General features: G+C 34.7%; 1 protein-coding gene across 8 annotated transcripts in view; it reads right to left on the bottom strand.

Annotated features, from left to right (window-relative positions):
- Cadps (calcium-dependent secretion activator 1) overlaps window positions 1-17,835 on the bottom strand; it is a 295,482-nt gene that overhangs the window by 247,243 nt on the left and 30,404 nt on the right. For all 8 annotated transcript variants that reach the window (XM_085824507.1, XM_085824512.1, XM_085824515.1 and 5 more), the window contains exon 3: window positions 13,124-13,293. In XM_085824507.1, the coding sequence (XP_085680633.1) occupies window positions 13,124-13,293 (170 nt within the window). The remainder of the gene's footprint in view (window positions 1-13,123; window positions 13,294-17,835) is intronic.

The following is a 17,835-nucleotide window of genomic DNA, read 5'->3' as shown; positions in this document are numbered from 1 at the left end:
TTTGGAATTGTGGGTGCAATATTTAATCATTTTATAAAAGAAATATAGAGAACAACTTCCATTATTATTCATTACTTCTTTTAAAAATATAATATTCAAAAAGTTATGGTGAACAGATAATCTAGACCAGCATTTCTTAATCTTTTTGATACGTGCAACCCTTTACGTCTGCACTTTTATTGTGGAACCCTTGACTAGCATGGACCTTATAAGAAATAGACTAACCCAAATGAGTTTTCTCCCTCGACGGAGGCGTTCCCGTCTGTCACCTTGATCACATCCGGAGGAGTAGGGACGACTTGCAGAAATATAACAGTGGTTGCCTATTGCATTATTTTCAAGGAAAAGCTGGTTTTAGAGCCTCATTTCACAAATTAGAATTTCTACATATTTTTATTTTTGAAATCGAGATTGATTTTTAAAAATTCAGCATATTTATCAAGCATAATTAACATTCCAAATAATTATAAAGCTATTGCATGCTTTCAGGGCTGGATATTTTTTTTAGCTTTTCCTATGCTGTAAAAAAATTTGTAACTACTTCTTTTAGAAAATAATATTTTAAATCTGAACTAATAGAAAATTTCAAATAAGTAATTTTCCCTTGCAATTTTTATGCTTTTTGTTGGTGTAAATAAGTAAAAAATACTAATATATTTAAAAACAAATTTTTGAAAGTTTAGTTTAAAATTCTAAATTGTGCAGCATTTTTAAAATTACAGATGAGTATTATAGCACAATTTCTATAAAGGAATTTAATTTCAATTATATTTCATAATACATCACAGTGATAAACACTTTTGATTCCTTAAAAAGTTTTATACATTTAATTCTAATATTAAAATTGTATTTAACCGTAATAATTAATTTTGCTTGTATCTTATAGCGATTATTTTTTTAAATTTATTTTTAAGTTCTGCATAAGATTTTTTCTATTTACTGTTAATTTAAATTATTAGCTCAAAGAGGCAGTAGCCTAGAAAGGCTGTTAGTTTCGAAGCGGCATTTTGTGCTGTTTTACTATAAATGTCTGTGTCTCCTTGCAAATTGTTGTTACCAAATATTATCGCCCTGTATTATATTTAAAGAAATTAAATAATGAAGAATCTGCATGAATTGCTGTGTCAAGAATACTGACTAATTTATCAATCGAAATTTTTTCGTTTTCAATAACCTCTGTGCCACTTTCTTCACTATCAGAAGCAAATTATAATGACAAGGAATTTGATTTAAATCATATCAAAGACGGAGTACATTGAGATGAAATACTACATTTAGTAAGAAATTATAAGCCAAATAAAATAAAAACATCTGCCATGAAGATAAGGATAGTCCTGACAGATCAACTTGCAATTCATTGCACGCCCACCACGGTGTTAAAGTTTAGATAAACAAACAATAAAAAAACAATAAAAGTACAAAGTTTAGATAAACAAACAATAAAGTTTGGATAAACAAAGGATATGCCTTTATCCCTTTTTTGCAGCAATTCCACTTTTTGTTTAATGGACTTTGAAACATACTTTCTCTTTGTAGATCCTTTACATATTAGTAAATCCTTTACTTTAGATCCTTTACATATCAGTGTTACAGTAAACCAGATCGTCCCTACTCTTTCTTGCCGAAATGTGGGCGATGCGCGCCCCACCCACTGGGTTGATCTATCTCTTATAAGGTCCATGTTGACTAGCTTCAATCTTATGGTTTTAATGAAACATTCTAGAAACAGATTATTTGCAATAAAAATGACAATTATTTCAAATAATATAATTTGTTTCAAAAAGTAATTTCAAAATTAAACCAAAAGCTCCTAAAATGACATATTCAAACAGAACTTTTAAATTTTAATTCAAATGAGATGAATGGCACTGCTTCTTTTTATCGCAAATATACCTAATATTAGCATCAGTCTGTTCTGTATTTATTTTTTGTCGATACATACAGCTGAGAACCCCATTTCATGCGGTTGCAAATGGTAAAAGTCTCGCTACAATTTTTTGACAAGTTAGGATATTTTTTTTAAAAACTACACCAGATCACTAATGACATTAATTTAAATTTTTCTTGCAATGATGAATCAGATGTTATTTCAGTAAGAAATAAAAAATGATGCTTTGACAATAAATGGATTCTTGGCAGTGTTAAAACAACAAAAAATCAGCGTAATACAGTCAAAAGTCGTTAATTCGGACACCCATAAACCGGAATGATCTATAATCCGGACCTCAAAGCTACAAACTTTCTGCGCATGCGTCTCGTTACCTTTACGGCTTCGAATACCTTTACAGCTTAGACCTTTACGGCTGCGTATATGCGTGTGCGCATGCGCAAAATACGTTTACGCATGCGCATTTAATGTATAACGGACGGTATAAACTAAGCTAAAATTATCTAAATAATAGTTGCATATTGCATTGTTCCTTAATCTTTGATTTGTATCCGGCTTATTATTTTTTGCAGACTGTTAGAGCAATTTTATAAAAGTAAGCTTGAACTTTCGATTATGTCAAATAGAATTTCCGATATATATTTACTAATATGTAAAGGATCTACAAAGCGAAAGTATGTGTCGAAGTCCATTAAACAAAACCGAAATTTGTTTATCAATTTCACGCTGCTCTGCGGCGGGGGGAACGCTGCGGCACGCGATGAATTGGAAGTTGATCTGTCAGCACTATCCTTATCTTCAGGACAGATGTTTTCATTGTATTTGACTTATAATTCCTTACTAAATGTAGTATTTCATCTTGATGTATTCCATCTTTGATATGAGTTAAATCAAATTCCTCGTCATTATAATTTGCTTCCTATAGTGAAGAAAGTGGCACAGAGGTTATTGAAAACGAAAAAATTTCGATTGACAATTAGTCGGTATTCTCGACACAGCAATTATAGGACTTGAACAGCGGAACTTTGTAACTGAACAAGAAATTATGTCTGTTTATAGAATTAAAGAGAAAGTATTATCACATAAAACGAAGCAACTTAAACAACTTACATTGAAAGAAATGTTTAATAAAATAAACAAATAAATATTAAGCTTTTTTTTTTTTCCTAAATTTTGATACCCTTTAGATCATAGTTGTTCTTTATTTCGTAAATTACGGTTTCATATTTTTAATTTTATAATTTCTGTATGCCATCTTACCAGGTTTAAACTGATGATCTATAATCCGGAAAAATCGATAATCCGGAATCGCCGAAGTCCTGACGAGTCCGGATTAACGACTTTTGATTGTATTTGTAAATCTGCAGGACTATTTTAGGTTTAAACAAACTTCCTTTAGCTGAAGAAGTCCATAACTGCATTTTGCACTTCTTCAACTGAAGTAGTAGTTTCTATGTTTAAACCTTCGAAACTAGTCCTGTAAATTTATGAATATTATGCTGATTCATATTGCTTTAACACCTCTAATAATCCATACTCTGGATGCTATCTAAACTCAAATAAGCGGGTTTTTAATCCACAATTCATTTTGATATTTAATCTGCTGTTCATTTGGAAAATACTAAATAAAAGTTTCACGGAAACCTTTCAGGTGATGAACAATTTCTTCAATAAATGTCTTCCCTGTTTCAAACCCTTTCTCTTTTAAAAAACCTTTTATTGTTGAGAAGCAATCAAAGTCATTAGAGGGCACACAAATTGTTCAAAATTCTATCATTTTCCTGAAAGCAAGAATTTTTTCGTGAGCAATTAACTCATTTACTTGTTTTCCTGAAGTCAATTTATAAAAATGTCTCTTAAATAGGCAATTTAAAGCAGCCAATTTCTATTAAATAATCAACTTTTCAATTCTAACTTCTGTTCAGAAAGACAACACACATCTCATACTTTAGCTCAAAATTACAGGCTAATATTTTTCCTCAAAATAACCATCTGACTTCATACGTAAAAGAACAGATGCATGTACACTTTACATGCCATCATGTAGTATTTTAATAAATGATTATTCAGTGTCCGAGATTGTATGAACTTAATGACTTCAACTACTCATCAAGAGGAATCTTATAAATGAGGGATAATATTTTTGCAGCATTTGCCTCCCACTGCGTCATGCAGTGGTTATTAGAACAGGTTTCTTAGATAAATTTAAAAAGCTGTACAGCCCCCATTAGTTATGCCACTCACAACCTATGCTTCATCAGTACAAATATTGTCCAGTCGTAGATTGAATTTCCTTATACTTTTCATTTAAGTTCCCGAGTTGCTATGTTTTTTAATTCCAGGCTTATGGAAGAGAATGTGTAACGTGATGTTATAATAACCAATAATGTTTATCAATAAACCAAAAAATTTACAGTTTTTAATCAATTTATATTTTATAAGATAAGCATGGACAAGTGACTATTATCCCAGCTACTCACAGCACCTAGCTTATATTCAAGTATACGGATTCCTCTGTATTTTTAAAACTGGAAGATTCCAGTTTACACACATTTCTTGTTTTCTAAACACATTCCTCATTATTCTCTTTAACCCTTTCCATACGAGTCTGTCGTATACGCCATGGTAGCATTTGGTTCATGGCAGGTGTTAAGTCTGTATCTCAGAGGATTAGTGCCTAGAGTGCTGTAGCGTAACAATCACATGGAATGAAATATAAATAGTTTTAATTCTAACAGATGGAGCCCTATGTCCATGGTACTGACATAAATGGGAATTATGATGTCTGAACTTTGACCTTGGAGTGTTTCATTTTATTTAGAAAGGTAGATAACAAGATTCAGTAATGTAAGCAAGCATGCCGAGTCAACGCACATGATTTTTTTTTTTTTCGAGTGGCCTTTTTGAGGGAAGAGTATCTCGCATAAGAAAGAGTATCTGGTGTATCTGGACAGGATATCATTGGTGCTCCAGTTCGTTGCCATGCTAGATCAATTTTAATATTTATAGTGTTCCCTTATCATTCTATTTTTTTAAAAAAAATTACATTATTGTTCTGCATTCACAATTATGGCACTAGCATGGTAAATCTGTTATCCAGTTAGCATTGCTTATCTGCGACTCATCATGCTAGTAATTTTCATTGTGCTAGAAAACAAGAGATCTTTTTATTTTTAGTACTTTATTTACTTTTGTTTGCTCACTGTATTATATTGTATGTCAGTATCCAATTGTTTTGCAACTGTATAATTATGCCATCCACTACATCGCACACACACAAACCCAGTGACTACACTGAAGGCACTCATCCCCCCATCCCAAACACCTCCAACATACTATCAGAAGTAGCATCTCATTCAGCAAACTCACACATGTCCAGTGCCTATATCTGCCTCTGACATCTACTCTCGCTGCATGGAGATCGCAAACTCACGTTACAGCCTCAGATATGTAATACCCAATGCTATCCTAGAAGAGCTAATCTCTCTATTATCAGCGCTCTATAAACTAGCCAGCAACAAAGCAAATGAAACTTCCGAAATTGTCAAATCCTGCGAACAACAGCCCTGCACCGCTGATGCAACAGCAAACAACTCACAGTGCTGCTCATATCATCCACAGTCTGAAATTCCAAAGGACGCTACCAATTGTGATAACTATGAAGCACCCAGCATCAAAGAAACCTACGCACAAGTTTTGAGGCAAAAGAAAAAAAGAGCCAGTCCTCCTCATTTATCCAAAAGACTCCAGAAGTGCGTCAAAATTACAAGAAAAACTGCAAGAGATTTTCCCGATCGAAAACATCCAAACTCAGATAAAAAAGATAGTACCGATAAAGCAAGGTGGACTTGCAGTTCATTGCACCTCACAGGATGATGTAGCTAAGCTAGACAGCCTCCTGAAACAGACGGAAAAAGCAACTGATCTAATCCATACCAAGGTACCAAAGCTAAGAACCCCTAAGTGCACCATCCACCGACTGCCGCTGAATACATTAGCTGAAGCAGTAAGTGCCGCACTTGCAAAAGCTACGAACAGCAACATCTCCAATTTTAAGCCTCTGTTTAAGCTTAAGGACAAATACAACACAATCAAATGGATTGTGGAATGTAAAACTGCTTCATTCCATAAATGTATAAACTTACGAACCGTCCACTTTGGCTGGTACACCAGTTCAATTACAGAATTTACAGGTGCTCACAGACGTTATCACTGTCAAGCGTTTAGCCACCGCTCTAAGGATTGCACCTATCATCCACACTGCGCTTACTGTGGTGGCAAACACCAGGAAAGCGAATGTAAACCTAATAGCCCTAACTGCATAAACTGTGAAACAAACAATAAGCATTTCGGCACCAAATACTCATGTGACCATCCCACTTATGTCAACTACTGCGCATCCTACAAAGAAGAAGTTTTAAGAATCAAAAGCAGAATGCAATACAATGAGTAGTCAACCTCCAAGCAACATTAATATCATAGAAAACCATCCCACTGCACTCCTCCATCAGTCTAATCGTCAAAATGGAATTAAAGCTCTGCATATCAACCTTCAGCGTTCAAAGATAGCCACCAATAATTTAATACAATTCATTTCAAAACAATATCAAGACATAATTTTTGTACAAGAGCCATATTGTAACCAAGGTTCCCCAAGAAACGTACCACTAACATGGAACGTCATATCCTGGCAGAACTCAGACGCTACACAGTCCCCGAGAGCAGCCATCATCGTGCTAAATAAGTCCTGGACTCAACTCATTATCAAAGCACATAGAGATGTAGTCACTATATCCATTACCACAGTAGAATCACAAATGTACCTCACTAGTGCCTATGCGTCGCCTATTGAAAACCTCGATAACACCCTGCAAGAAATAAAGACATCTCTCCACAATAGTAACGTCCCTAACGTGATCAATGATGATTTTAACGCACAGAACAGCCTGTGGGGTTATCCACGTACGACCCCAAGAGGAACAGAAATGGAGGACTTTATTAACTCTAACAATCTAATCCTGCATAACGACCCTGAGGACTTACCCACTTTTACCACAATCAATGGAAGAGGATGGCCCGATTTGACTCTCGGTACACACCACCTAACTCACAAAATCCAGAATAGGAAGATCAGCGAAGACGATTCTTTCTCCGACCACAAATACATCACTTTTGAAATTGCCCAAAAAATAGAAAACATACAGACGAAACACTTTCGAATTAGTAGCAGTACAGAGAAAAAGTTTATCAAACTATTAATTCCAAAAGTTCAATCCAGTCTACAAACCATCACCCAGACTAATTCCAAAGAAGATGTCATTATATATGCAATACACCTCACACAACTTATTCAAGAATGCTGCCATGCATCCTTCAAACTAAAGTCAGCCATCAATCAAACAAAAGCTAACTGGTGGACCAAAGAACTGCATGCAGATCGCCAAAAGACCAGAGCGCTAAGACGACGATTAAAGTCCCGCACAAACGATGAAGATCGCACAGCAGCATGGGCTGAATACAACAGGCAAAGGGCAATTTATAAGAAGAAAATCACGGAAGCTAAGCTAAAATCTTGGACCTCCTTTTGCACCAATAACCAAAATACTTACGGAGTACTCAATAAAATGGCCACCTCAAAGATTTTCAAGCCGACGCATATACACACCCCAAATAGCATACATACGCACAACAATGCCAACGTTACGACAGAAGCCTTAAACAACATCCTAGACCACGTTTTCCCACATGACAACAGCGAAGAAGACACCCCAGAGCAACGAGAATTAAGAACTTCCATTAATTCCCCAAGCACCCCAGATGACAGACAATTTACAAAAAAAGAACTACTACAATTCGTCAAAACACTCAACAATGCGAAGGCACCTGGCCCAGATGGGATTTGAAATCAAGTTTTGAAGATAATCTGTAAAGGACGCCTAGAAATACTCCTAAATCTGTACAATAAATGCCTGAAATACAACTGCTTCCCGGACTGCTTCAAGCACGGGCAAATCATCCTCTTCTCGAAGAAAAATAAAAAACCAGACGACCCTCGCTCATACCGACCAATAAATCTACTACCAGCCATGGGAAAGCTCCTTGAACGACTTCTGGTCAATAGACTAAAATACCATATATATATATAAAGACAATAGAATAAGTATTAACCAGTATGGATTTAAACCCAAAAGCTCAACCACTCATGCAATAGATATAGCAATCTCTCAAATACAAACAAACAAAAACCATCAGATGCATTTGGCTCTCCTATGTCTTGACCTGCAAAATGCATTCGATTCTCTCTGGTGGCCAGCTGTCAAGCAGGCCCTCAGGGAGATGCAGCGTCCAAGAAACCTGTACCTTATGATTACGGACTATCTCAAGAACAGACAAAGCGTAGTAATCTATGACAATACCATAATCGCCAGAAAACAAACTAGAGGATGTCTCCAAGGGTCGTGTATGAGCGCGGACCTCTGGAACATCACCTTTAATAATATTATCGATCATCAGTGGCCAAATCACACAAGGATTGTAGCCTTCGCTGACGATGTTGCCTTCATAATCCAAGGATCTACACGAAGACAACTAGAGGAAAACTGAAACACCACCCTTAATATATTCAACTACATTTGTCATAAAATAAAATATCACACATCAACTCGCACGCACTTATAATACACAAGCCAGACAAACAATAACCAGGAATCCCACGCTATGAATTGGAAACAATAAAATAAAATGTGTGAAGACCATTAAGTACTTAGGACTCACCATAGACCAGAAATTTAATTGGATACCACATCTTCAGGAAAAGAAGCTAACCACCGCCAAAATCTCAAAAGCATTAAGGGCGATGAAAGGATATTCCTGGGGCCTTAATCATTGCATTATGAAAATTCTATTAAAGACTGTAGTCAATAAAATAATCCCCTATGGAGCTGCTATCTGGGCCTTTCCTATGACAGCAAGAAAAACTCAGACCCTTAACTCAATTCAAAGACCTTTTTTGATCAATATTACCTGATCATTCTCAACAACCTTCACCAACGCACTACAAACAATAGCCGGGGCGATGCCACTACCAATTCAAACAGAAATCGACGCACTGTCCACAATCATCCTACAACTCAAGAAAACTTCAACGTACAACGGCATAATTTTCAGTCCACAAAAATATGAAGAAAAGCCATCGAAATATAACAGACATCCCACTCTGGGTCTTCACAATCTCCATTGCAACCTCGACAAGCCACTTCCATCAACTGATTTTATTGCATACACGGATGGCTCAAAGATCGAAAATAAGGTAGGAAGCGGAGTCACCATAAAAACAAAAGCAGGCCTCCACTCCGAATGGCAAGGTTACCTTCGGCCGCAAAACAGCGTATATCAAGCAGAGCTCATAGTCATACTAAACAGCATTATGCAACTTAATGACTTAAATACAGATATCATCCACATAATCACCGACAGTCAGTCTTCCATACATGTCATCAAACAACAGCACACAAATTCTCCTATAGCCCGGCAAATTCAAGACATCATAAGCACAAGTAATAAGAAATTTGTCCTGTCATGGACCAGAGGGCACAACGCCTGTGAAGGCAATGAAAGGGCCGATTATCTAGCAAAACAGGCAGCTCTAGAACAAACAGGATCTCAAATTCATATCCCATGGCCTAAATCAGCATTAAAATACAAACTAAAACAAATGGCGAATGAAAAGTGGCAAAGTCAATAGGAACAAGGACAACGTACATTTGAACTAGTACCCAAGGCTGATGAAAATACCACAATTTCAACCTACTTCCTCACCCAATACATCTCGGGTCACTGTCCCTTCCCCAAGTATTTTTACGATCGCAATATGGCTATGTCAGATAGATGCATATGCGGAGAATGCGGAGACCCAGAACATTATATGTTTCAGTGTCCGCTAACGTCCCCCCCCGGGGGTTGACTCAGGCGAAGGCCTGGGAAGTACTGGCTAGGATCTGTACCTAGGCAGTCTCAACCACAGGGGTATACAAATTATCTTCACAGGACTAGAACCCGAGAGTATTGTGCTCAGGTTGGTTCAGGCTTGGCAGGGACCGTACTGCCACTGTCGTGTCTGTTCCTTCGGCTGTGGTGGAGCTACATAGTACATTTGTCGACTGAGTTCCCGGGGGTTTGACCCCATTCAGTTTTCGTGGCGGGGACTGACAAAGCGGACAGAGCACCTTATTACAATGTAGTTTTGCCAATGGAGTGGTGCCCGGAGGAAAGGTGACAGCGTTATAAAATTTGCAACGAAGCGTTCTGGCAATACTTAGTAAAAGCTAGACAGGGATTGCGGGGGTTGCACCCGCGAGAACAAAAGTCCCACGGGTGTTGGATATCAAACTCTTTATGGGTTCCGTATAATGAGGACCTCGGTGGGAGGTCCTTCACCCGGTGTGTCTGTCCGCTAACGCCAGCCCATCACATTCACCATCCCACCAACACTGGAATAGAAGAAGATTCATTATTAAGCACCATGAAGTTTTCCAAAACATCAAAAATATTATTGCTTTCTTACACCACCAAGGACTGGACCTGTGTCATCCATAGCTTACAACCCCAAATAATCCTCTAAGTTCATAAAACGCAACAATAAGAATAACCACTCTCACCCTCATACTATACAGGAGTGCCTTTAGAAAACACACTTAAATATATCCATTTATTGAGACAACCGTAACTTTTCTTACACCATGAACTATGAACTACTTCATACTGTGCAATGTGTAACACATGTACCAGTACTACGTACTCAACATTATGTACCATGAAATGAATTCATAAACTGTATGCTGTATTACGATCTGCACTATGAATGATAACTTATAAACTGTGAATCGTGTAACAAAAACCAAACAAACAACGAACCACATACCATAAACACTCCCCCACCCACCAACAAAGCTCCAAACCGAAACACAAAAGAAATATGTATACAGTCAAAAGTCGTTAATTCGGACACCCATAATTCGGAATGATCTATAATCCGGACCTCAAAGCTAAAAACTTTCTGCGCATGCTCCGCGTTGACACATGCGCATAGGCGTTTACGCATGCACGTAAGACCTCTTACGACTGCGCATTTGCGTGTGCGCAAGCGCAGAATACGTTTTCACGTGCGCGTTTTATGTATAACGGACGGTGTAAGCGCTAAAATTATCTAATTATCTATTTCAGTTAATGTTGATGATTGCGCTGTTCCTCAATTTTCAAATTGGATCCGGCTTATTATTTTTTGCAGACTGTAAGAGCAATACTAAAAAAGTAAACTTGAACTTTCGATTATGTCAAATAGAATTTTTGATTCTGGAGCTCCCAAAGGATCGTACAAAACGAAAGTATGTTTCGATGTCCATCAAACAAAAAGTGGAATTGCTGCAAAAAATGGAAAAAGACATGAAGAATGTGACAGAGAGGTTAGTGAAAACGAAAAAATTTCGATTGACAAGTTAGTCGGTATTCTCGGCACAGCAATTAACGGGACTTGAACAGCGGAACTTTGTAAGTGAACAAAAAATTATGTCTGTTTATAGAATTAAAGAGAAAGTATTATCACATAAAACGAAGCAACTTAAACAACTTACATTGAAAGAAATGTTTAATAAAGTAAACAAATAAATATTAAGCTTTTTTTTGTAAATTTTGATACCCTTTAGATCATAATTGTTCTTTATTTCATAAATTACGGTTTCATATTTTTAATTTTAGAATTTCTGCATGCCATCTTACGCAATTTAAACTGATGATCTATAATCCGGAAAAATCAATAATCCGGAATCGCCGAAGTCCCAACGAGTCTGGATTAACGACTTTTGACTGTATACATCTGTAAATAACTTATTGTAATTATTGTATCTATCCATCCAACTGCAAAGTACCCGTGTAAAGTATATCTGAGACAATATTGTCTGCAATGCAAATTATGCACCATTAATGTATAACAGTGTATTATGAATGCTGCTTGCTGCAATGTAAACTAATTCCCGAGCATAATGTTAGCGTACCCGGTCAGGGTACACTTCTATAGATGGTTAGTGCAGTGAGGCGATACCAGTTTTGCCCATGGCAATGTTTTGGTGCCTCCTGTACTTCTTTCTTTCTGTCTGTCTGTCTGCTAGATCACAGGACCTATCACACCTGGACTTCGTCTGGGGTCAAATGAAGGCATTAGTGCACAAGCCCCCCCCCCCATTGATTCAGTTGAAGACCTCATCGCTCACATCTCTGTAGCTGCCATGGTGATACGAGATACACCAGGACTCTTCCAGAATAACAGAAATTCCATGCTGTGAAACCTGTGTCACTGCTTCTGGACATCATTTCAAACACCTTCTGTAGCATACATATTTTTGCCAGTGTAAAACTTGTAATAAAATTAATTCTGTTACACTAATGTGATGCTGTTTCTGTTTTTTTTTTTTTTTTTTTTTTTTAACCATAGCTCGGGTAGAAGGCATTTCGAATCACGCACCCCTTTGTGCCCCCTACATCTCCTGTAAGTTTGTTGCACCAGTAGTGAATCATGCTGTATGTGATGAATAACATCATGTTATATTCATAACTTGAGAACAGAATTTTGATAGCCTGCTATGTACCTCTCTAATTTTGTATATTATGCACTTAAGCATATATGTATAATGCAGTTTTGTTTTCCACATCAGCATTTTATTTATTCAATATATCTTGAATTATTAATATATGTTTGAAAATTGGCATGGTATATGCAATATATGTCAATAGAACAAGTTTTTTAAATATTTACATATGTGAGTATAATGTAGAGTTAATATATTTTCTGTCTTGTTAAAATAAATATTCAGCAGCTACGATCAATCAAATAACCGCAAATTTATTTTAAACGTTTATCATAGTTTCTGAACATGACAGACATTCTCCTATATCATCACCATTCAGTGTACCTCTTATACTCAAATTTGTTGGGTATTGCTTATTTATATCACAATTTTGTACTCTAAGACTTCTGCAGTGATGATGACAAATGGCATATCATGCTTTTCTTGTTTGTGTAATTAAAGTGCATTCTATATTTTACCTGTATCTATTTCATATCAGTGATGATTTTCTGAAAAAAATCTACATAAATGCTATTTTTTAAGAATCCTTAATTTTAAATGGAGAATATTAGAGAAATAAAGTATTATATATACATAAAGAATAAGCTTCCATTACCTATGGTTATATCTCTTGAGCTTCTGTAGACCATATTTCCCATCAGCGCCACCTTTCGATACAGGCAAACTTTCAAGATTAAGCATTAACTGATTAATGGAAGAACGTAACTCTTCTATATACAAACTCTCCATTTCCTTGAGCACAAACTTAGGCATCAATTTTCGATTCTGAAATAAAATAAAAAAATATAAGCAACATAAAACATAGATAGTATGAAATATATTCTGTTTTAAATAAGACACATTTTTAAATGATAGAATTAATTATTAGGATGCATCAACAATGCTGGTCAACAAAGATTTTATTAGAAAATAAGTAAGGTTTGTTTCCTGTATATTTATATAGACTGATTTCAAACATGTGCTCAGATTTTTGCTAACATTACTAATTTCTGAATGTAAACACTCGTTGACATCACTCAATAGTATGTAAATGTTTATTAGAGTACACTGAAATTTAAATGAAATGTATGTTTGTAACCATTCTTCTATAAACACAAACATGGCTATCTCTAAAAATATTTATTAACAGAGCACAGGAATAGTTACAAAGAAAAGATACATAAAAACAGAACATACACCAAAATGGAACACCTAACATTTAAAATTAATGTTCAAGTCACAGAGGTATAAAATTGGAGAACATATTCTCACTGCAGCTGGAGGTCGACTGACTGTAAATTGTTCTTATTTCCACTAGATGGCGTTCGATAAAATAGTTTGGTTACATTCAAATAGTTCTCTTACATGTTGAATTTTCAACAAAAAATGGTTGGGTTTCGGTTTGTGAATTCTTCTGAATTCTGACTTTTTATTTTTCTATTTTATTTTTATTTTACACTGAACTGCAATCACAAATCAACGTACGCATCTTAAAAATGGGGGGAAATTCCCATTAGCATCATCAGCCATATTGTCAATGTTGAAAAAATTCTTGAAAATCAATAATTTTACCAAAGATTTGATACAAAAGTCAAATAATTCCAATGATCTGAATAAAATAAGTTTCTTTCAAGATTTTAATTTAGCTATACAAAATATTGCTGCTTCTTTGGCAAATGGACACTATAGACAAGAAAAATCACTGAACCTAAAAACATTGTCCAAAATGAGCCTTGAGCTGTAAGTTTCATATCAACATAGCACTTGTAGACCTTGTAACACTTTATCATATTATAAGGTAGGATTTATAGGAAACGTTCAGGAAACTATGATTTACTAGAAGCTTCAGAAAATGAATGAAAATGGTAATGTTTCACACACCTGAAAGGCACATTTTCTGATGATATAAAACAGAAAATGGTAATTTTATGGGACCATAAAATACAGAATTATCCCTGCATGAGAAATTCCGTCAGAAGCTGAATACAATCAAAGAACCTACATGCCGATCTTTCACAAATATTTGTAAAGATTTCCTGTAGAAGAACAAACAACTATTTAAAAAAATAGAGTTGAAATTATACAAGATAGAGGAAACCACACATCTTCAACCTGCACACCCATTTAGATCTCATTTTTTGTGATCTTAAGAAAAGTAAGCAATGAAGAGCACTTTCATCAGTTCATGATACAGAGAAAAACTATCAATGCTATTGAAGAATAAGCTTGACTTCAGCTCAGCCTGTAACTCATATTTTTCTCAAATTAAGTACAGCAAAAAGTTACATATTTCACTTTTTCAGTGATTTATCCTCTTAATGCTTCTTAATTTATTACACATGTAAATATATTTACATTTTGTGAAAACTAACTGTGTCACAAAATGAGCTTGTATAACAAGAAAATTCTGATTAATTACCTGGATTCAATTAAGGAAAATTTTATATAAAATTTTGGTCTATATGATAAGAAAGTAAAAAAAGTGTTCCTAGGTGAAACATGTATTCTTACTATTAAATGTATAAATGTACACTAAATTTAATACAGCAAATTTAAAATTAAAAATAAATTTAAATATACTTTAATAAACTGTACCTTAAAGCTGTTAAAAACCATTTTGTTTAAAAAGACAGATTATTCTCTTTTCAATAATAATAAAATCTGTAAAAAGTACTTGTACTGTCCTAGCAAAATCCTTTTAATATACAAATGTTTCAAATACTGTATGGATTGGAAAGAGATTTCAAAAGCAGCAACAATTACATAAATACATAGGTAGACTTTATTTAAAATGTTAGCTAATTATTTTCGTCCGAAAATTTTGTTGCTATAATTATCAAACAGTATTCCCCTCACCCCATTTACTTCAGTTTTACTTAGTAAATATTAGTGTTATATATATATATATACACACATTTGTTTCACACTTATTGTTTCTTTCAAGCAATTTTATTATTTCAAGCAATTTCCTACTTATTTACAATTTCAAGTACCATTTCAAGCAATTTACTATTTCTTTCAAGTCATCATCTGGCAAAATATCTAACTAATCCTGACAAAATTTGTTCTTCAACATTTGGTACACCTTCACCCTTCTTCACTTGCTGTGCACTTAATGAATTTTCTTGAGTTCTATTAACTGTGCTGAAATGGATGGCAGGGGATGTCTTGTCTTGTAATTTTTATGACAGCAAATTCCTCTATCTGCATCCTTAATGACAGCTGTTGTCTAAAATGCTCCCAAGATGCTTTGTGAGCAAATAACTCTTTTTAGCTGCTTTTATTTTCATTCTGTATGCAATTATGCTTAAAAGTTTCCATAATATAATAGTAACATCATAGTAACTTTCCATAATATAAATAATTATAATGATATTTCTGAATATTTTAATTCCACTGACAGTAATGGAGATTTAGAAATCACAGAGGAAGTTAATACTGAAATCAGATGGTTGAATGATAACACATAGATCATTCAAAGTGATGAAAGCATTGAAGAGAATGTTGATAAAACTGAAATAGCAAACTGCTTTGCCAAGATAGTAAAACAATCTGATGAGAAAAGTTCATAACGTTATTACATACTTGTCTGGAATGAATTTTTGATATTTTCCAGCTTATTTTAATATGCTGAAGTTACATAAAAAGTTCTGACATTAATTTTATAATAACAGTAGCTCAAGAAGCATGCATTTATTATACACCTATAATCTACAACTTAATTTTTAACACATTAATTGTTAAAACGTAACAATGATATTTAAAACCCTTCATCAGTGTATTACAAATGGCAAAAAGTTAAAACTGTCACATATTATGAATTCATAATGTTCTGCTATATATGAAGTCAGATGAAGACAAAATTTGAACTTCAGCTTAAATCAATAAGAATTTTTTTTCATAAATCATAAGAACATAAGAATTTATGAGATCATTCATAAATCATACAAAATCATAACATAAATATTGCCTATTCTGCTCTAAGTAAACATAACTGTGATAAAAAATCTACATTTCCTATGATGCAAACATTTATGAACATGTTAAATTGCTCACAAAGCAAATATTAAAATTTGCTGAGTGTTTCAGTTCATCAACACTTCACTCTAAGCAGACACTCTCAAATGGCTCATAGCTCCTTACAGCCTCCAATTTAAACCAAAACCAAAGAGAGAAAGCACTCCCAAAATAATGAAGGATATCACAAATGTGTGTATGTTATGAAAACTTCTAAAACACCACTCAGCAGCAAGAAAGCACAACAAGATGAATGGATAGTACCTTCAGTATGTTAAGTTTTTTCAATTTAGATAGCTTATATTGAAAGAAAAGTTTAATAAAGCAAACAAATAAATACTGAACTTTTTTTTAACTTTTGATTCCCTTAAAGCAAAAATGTCTCTTTATTTCACAAACCACTATTTCATATTTTTTATTTTATAATTTCTACATGTTGTCTTACTAGATTTTAAATGATGATCTAATATCAAGAAAAATCCCAAATCCAGAATCACCAAAGTCCTGATGAATCCAGATCTCCAACTTTGTACTGTGTTACATTTCCATTACTTTATTAATTTTATATAATCATCAGATATATTAGATTTTCGATAATCTTCTGTTATCTGGATTGAACTGTTATCTGTTATCTGGAACATATGTTTTCATGAATGTATATGTGCATACGTATGTGTGTGTATACACTCATATATGCACATATATACGTACATACATACATACATTTTTTAATCTGGTCCCGATAAAATAGAAGAATACCAGATTTACTTTTAGTCTTCATTTTGGGTATGTAATTACACTACTCAGAAGGCAGTACAGGACAAGAAATCAGGTAACTATCTTTATGATTGTAGTAGTTTGGCATGTTAAGTAGCATATAACAACAGAACATAAACACAAAATAGCTATAAAATACGAGGGCTATCCAGAAAGTAGATTACGTTTTGGAATAAAAAAATAAACAAAGTATAGGAAACAAATTTTATTATATACAGATGAAAGCCACACTCAAATACTACTTTTCTACATAGTCACCATACAAATTAAGGCATTTATCGTAGCGATGTACGAGCTTGGAAATTCCTTCGTCGAAAAATTCGGCCGCCTGCGCCTTCAACCACTTCGTTACCTCTTCTTGCAGCTGTGCGTCGTCATCAAAACGCTGCATAGCCAGCCACTTCTTCATTGCTGGGAATAGGTGGAAGTCGCTCGGTGCCAGGTCGGGACTGTACGGCGGATGAGGAAACAACTCCCACTTAAAAGATTCAAGAACTTTACGAGTGACATTTGCCGTGTGGGGCCGGGCGTTGT

This window comes from Stegodyphus dumicola, chromosome 1 (genome assembly GCF_044657685.1).
Source record: "Stegodyphus dumicola isolate Sdum_Otavi_A_Nest chromosome 1, ASM4465768v1".
Lineage (NCBI taxonomy): Eukaryota > Metazoa > Arthropoda > Arachnida > Araneae > Eresidae > Stegodyphus > Stegodyphus dumicola.
This window is presented reverse-complemented; position numbering and strand designations above follow the sequence as displayed.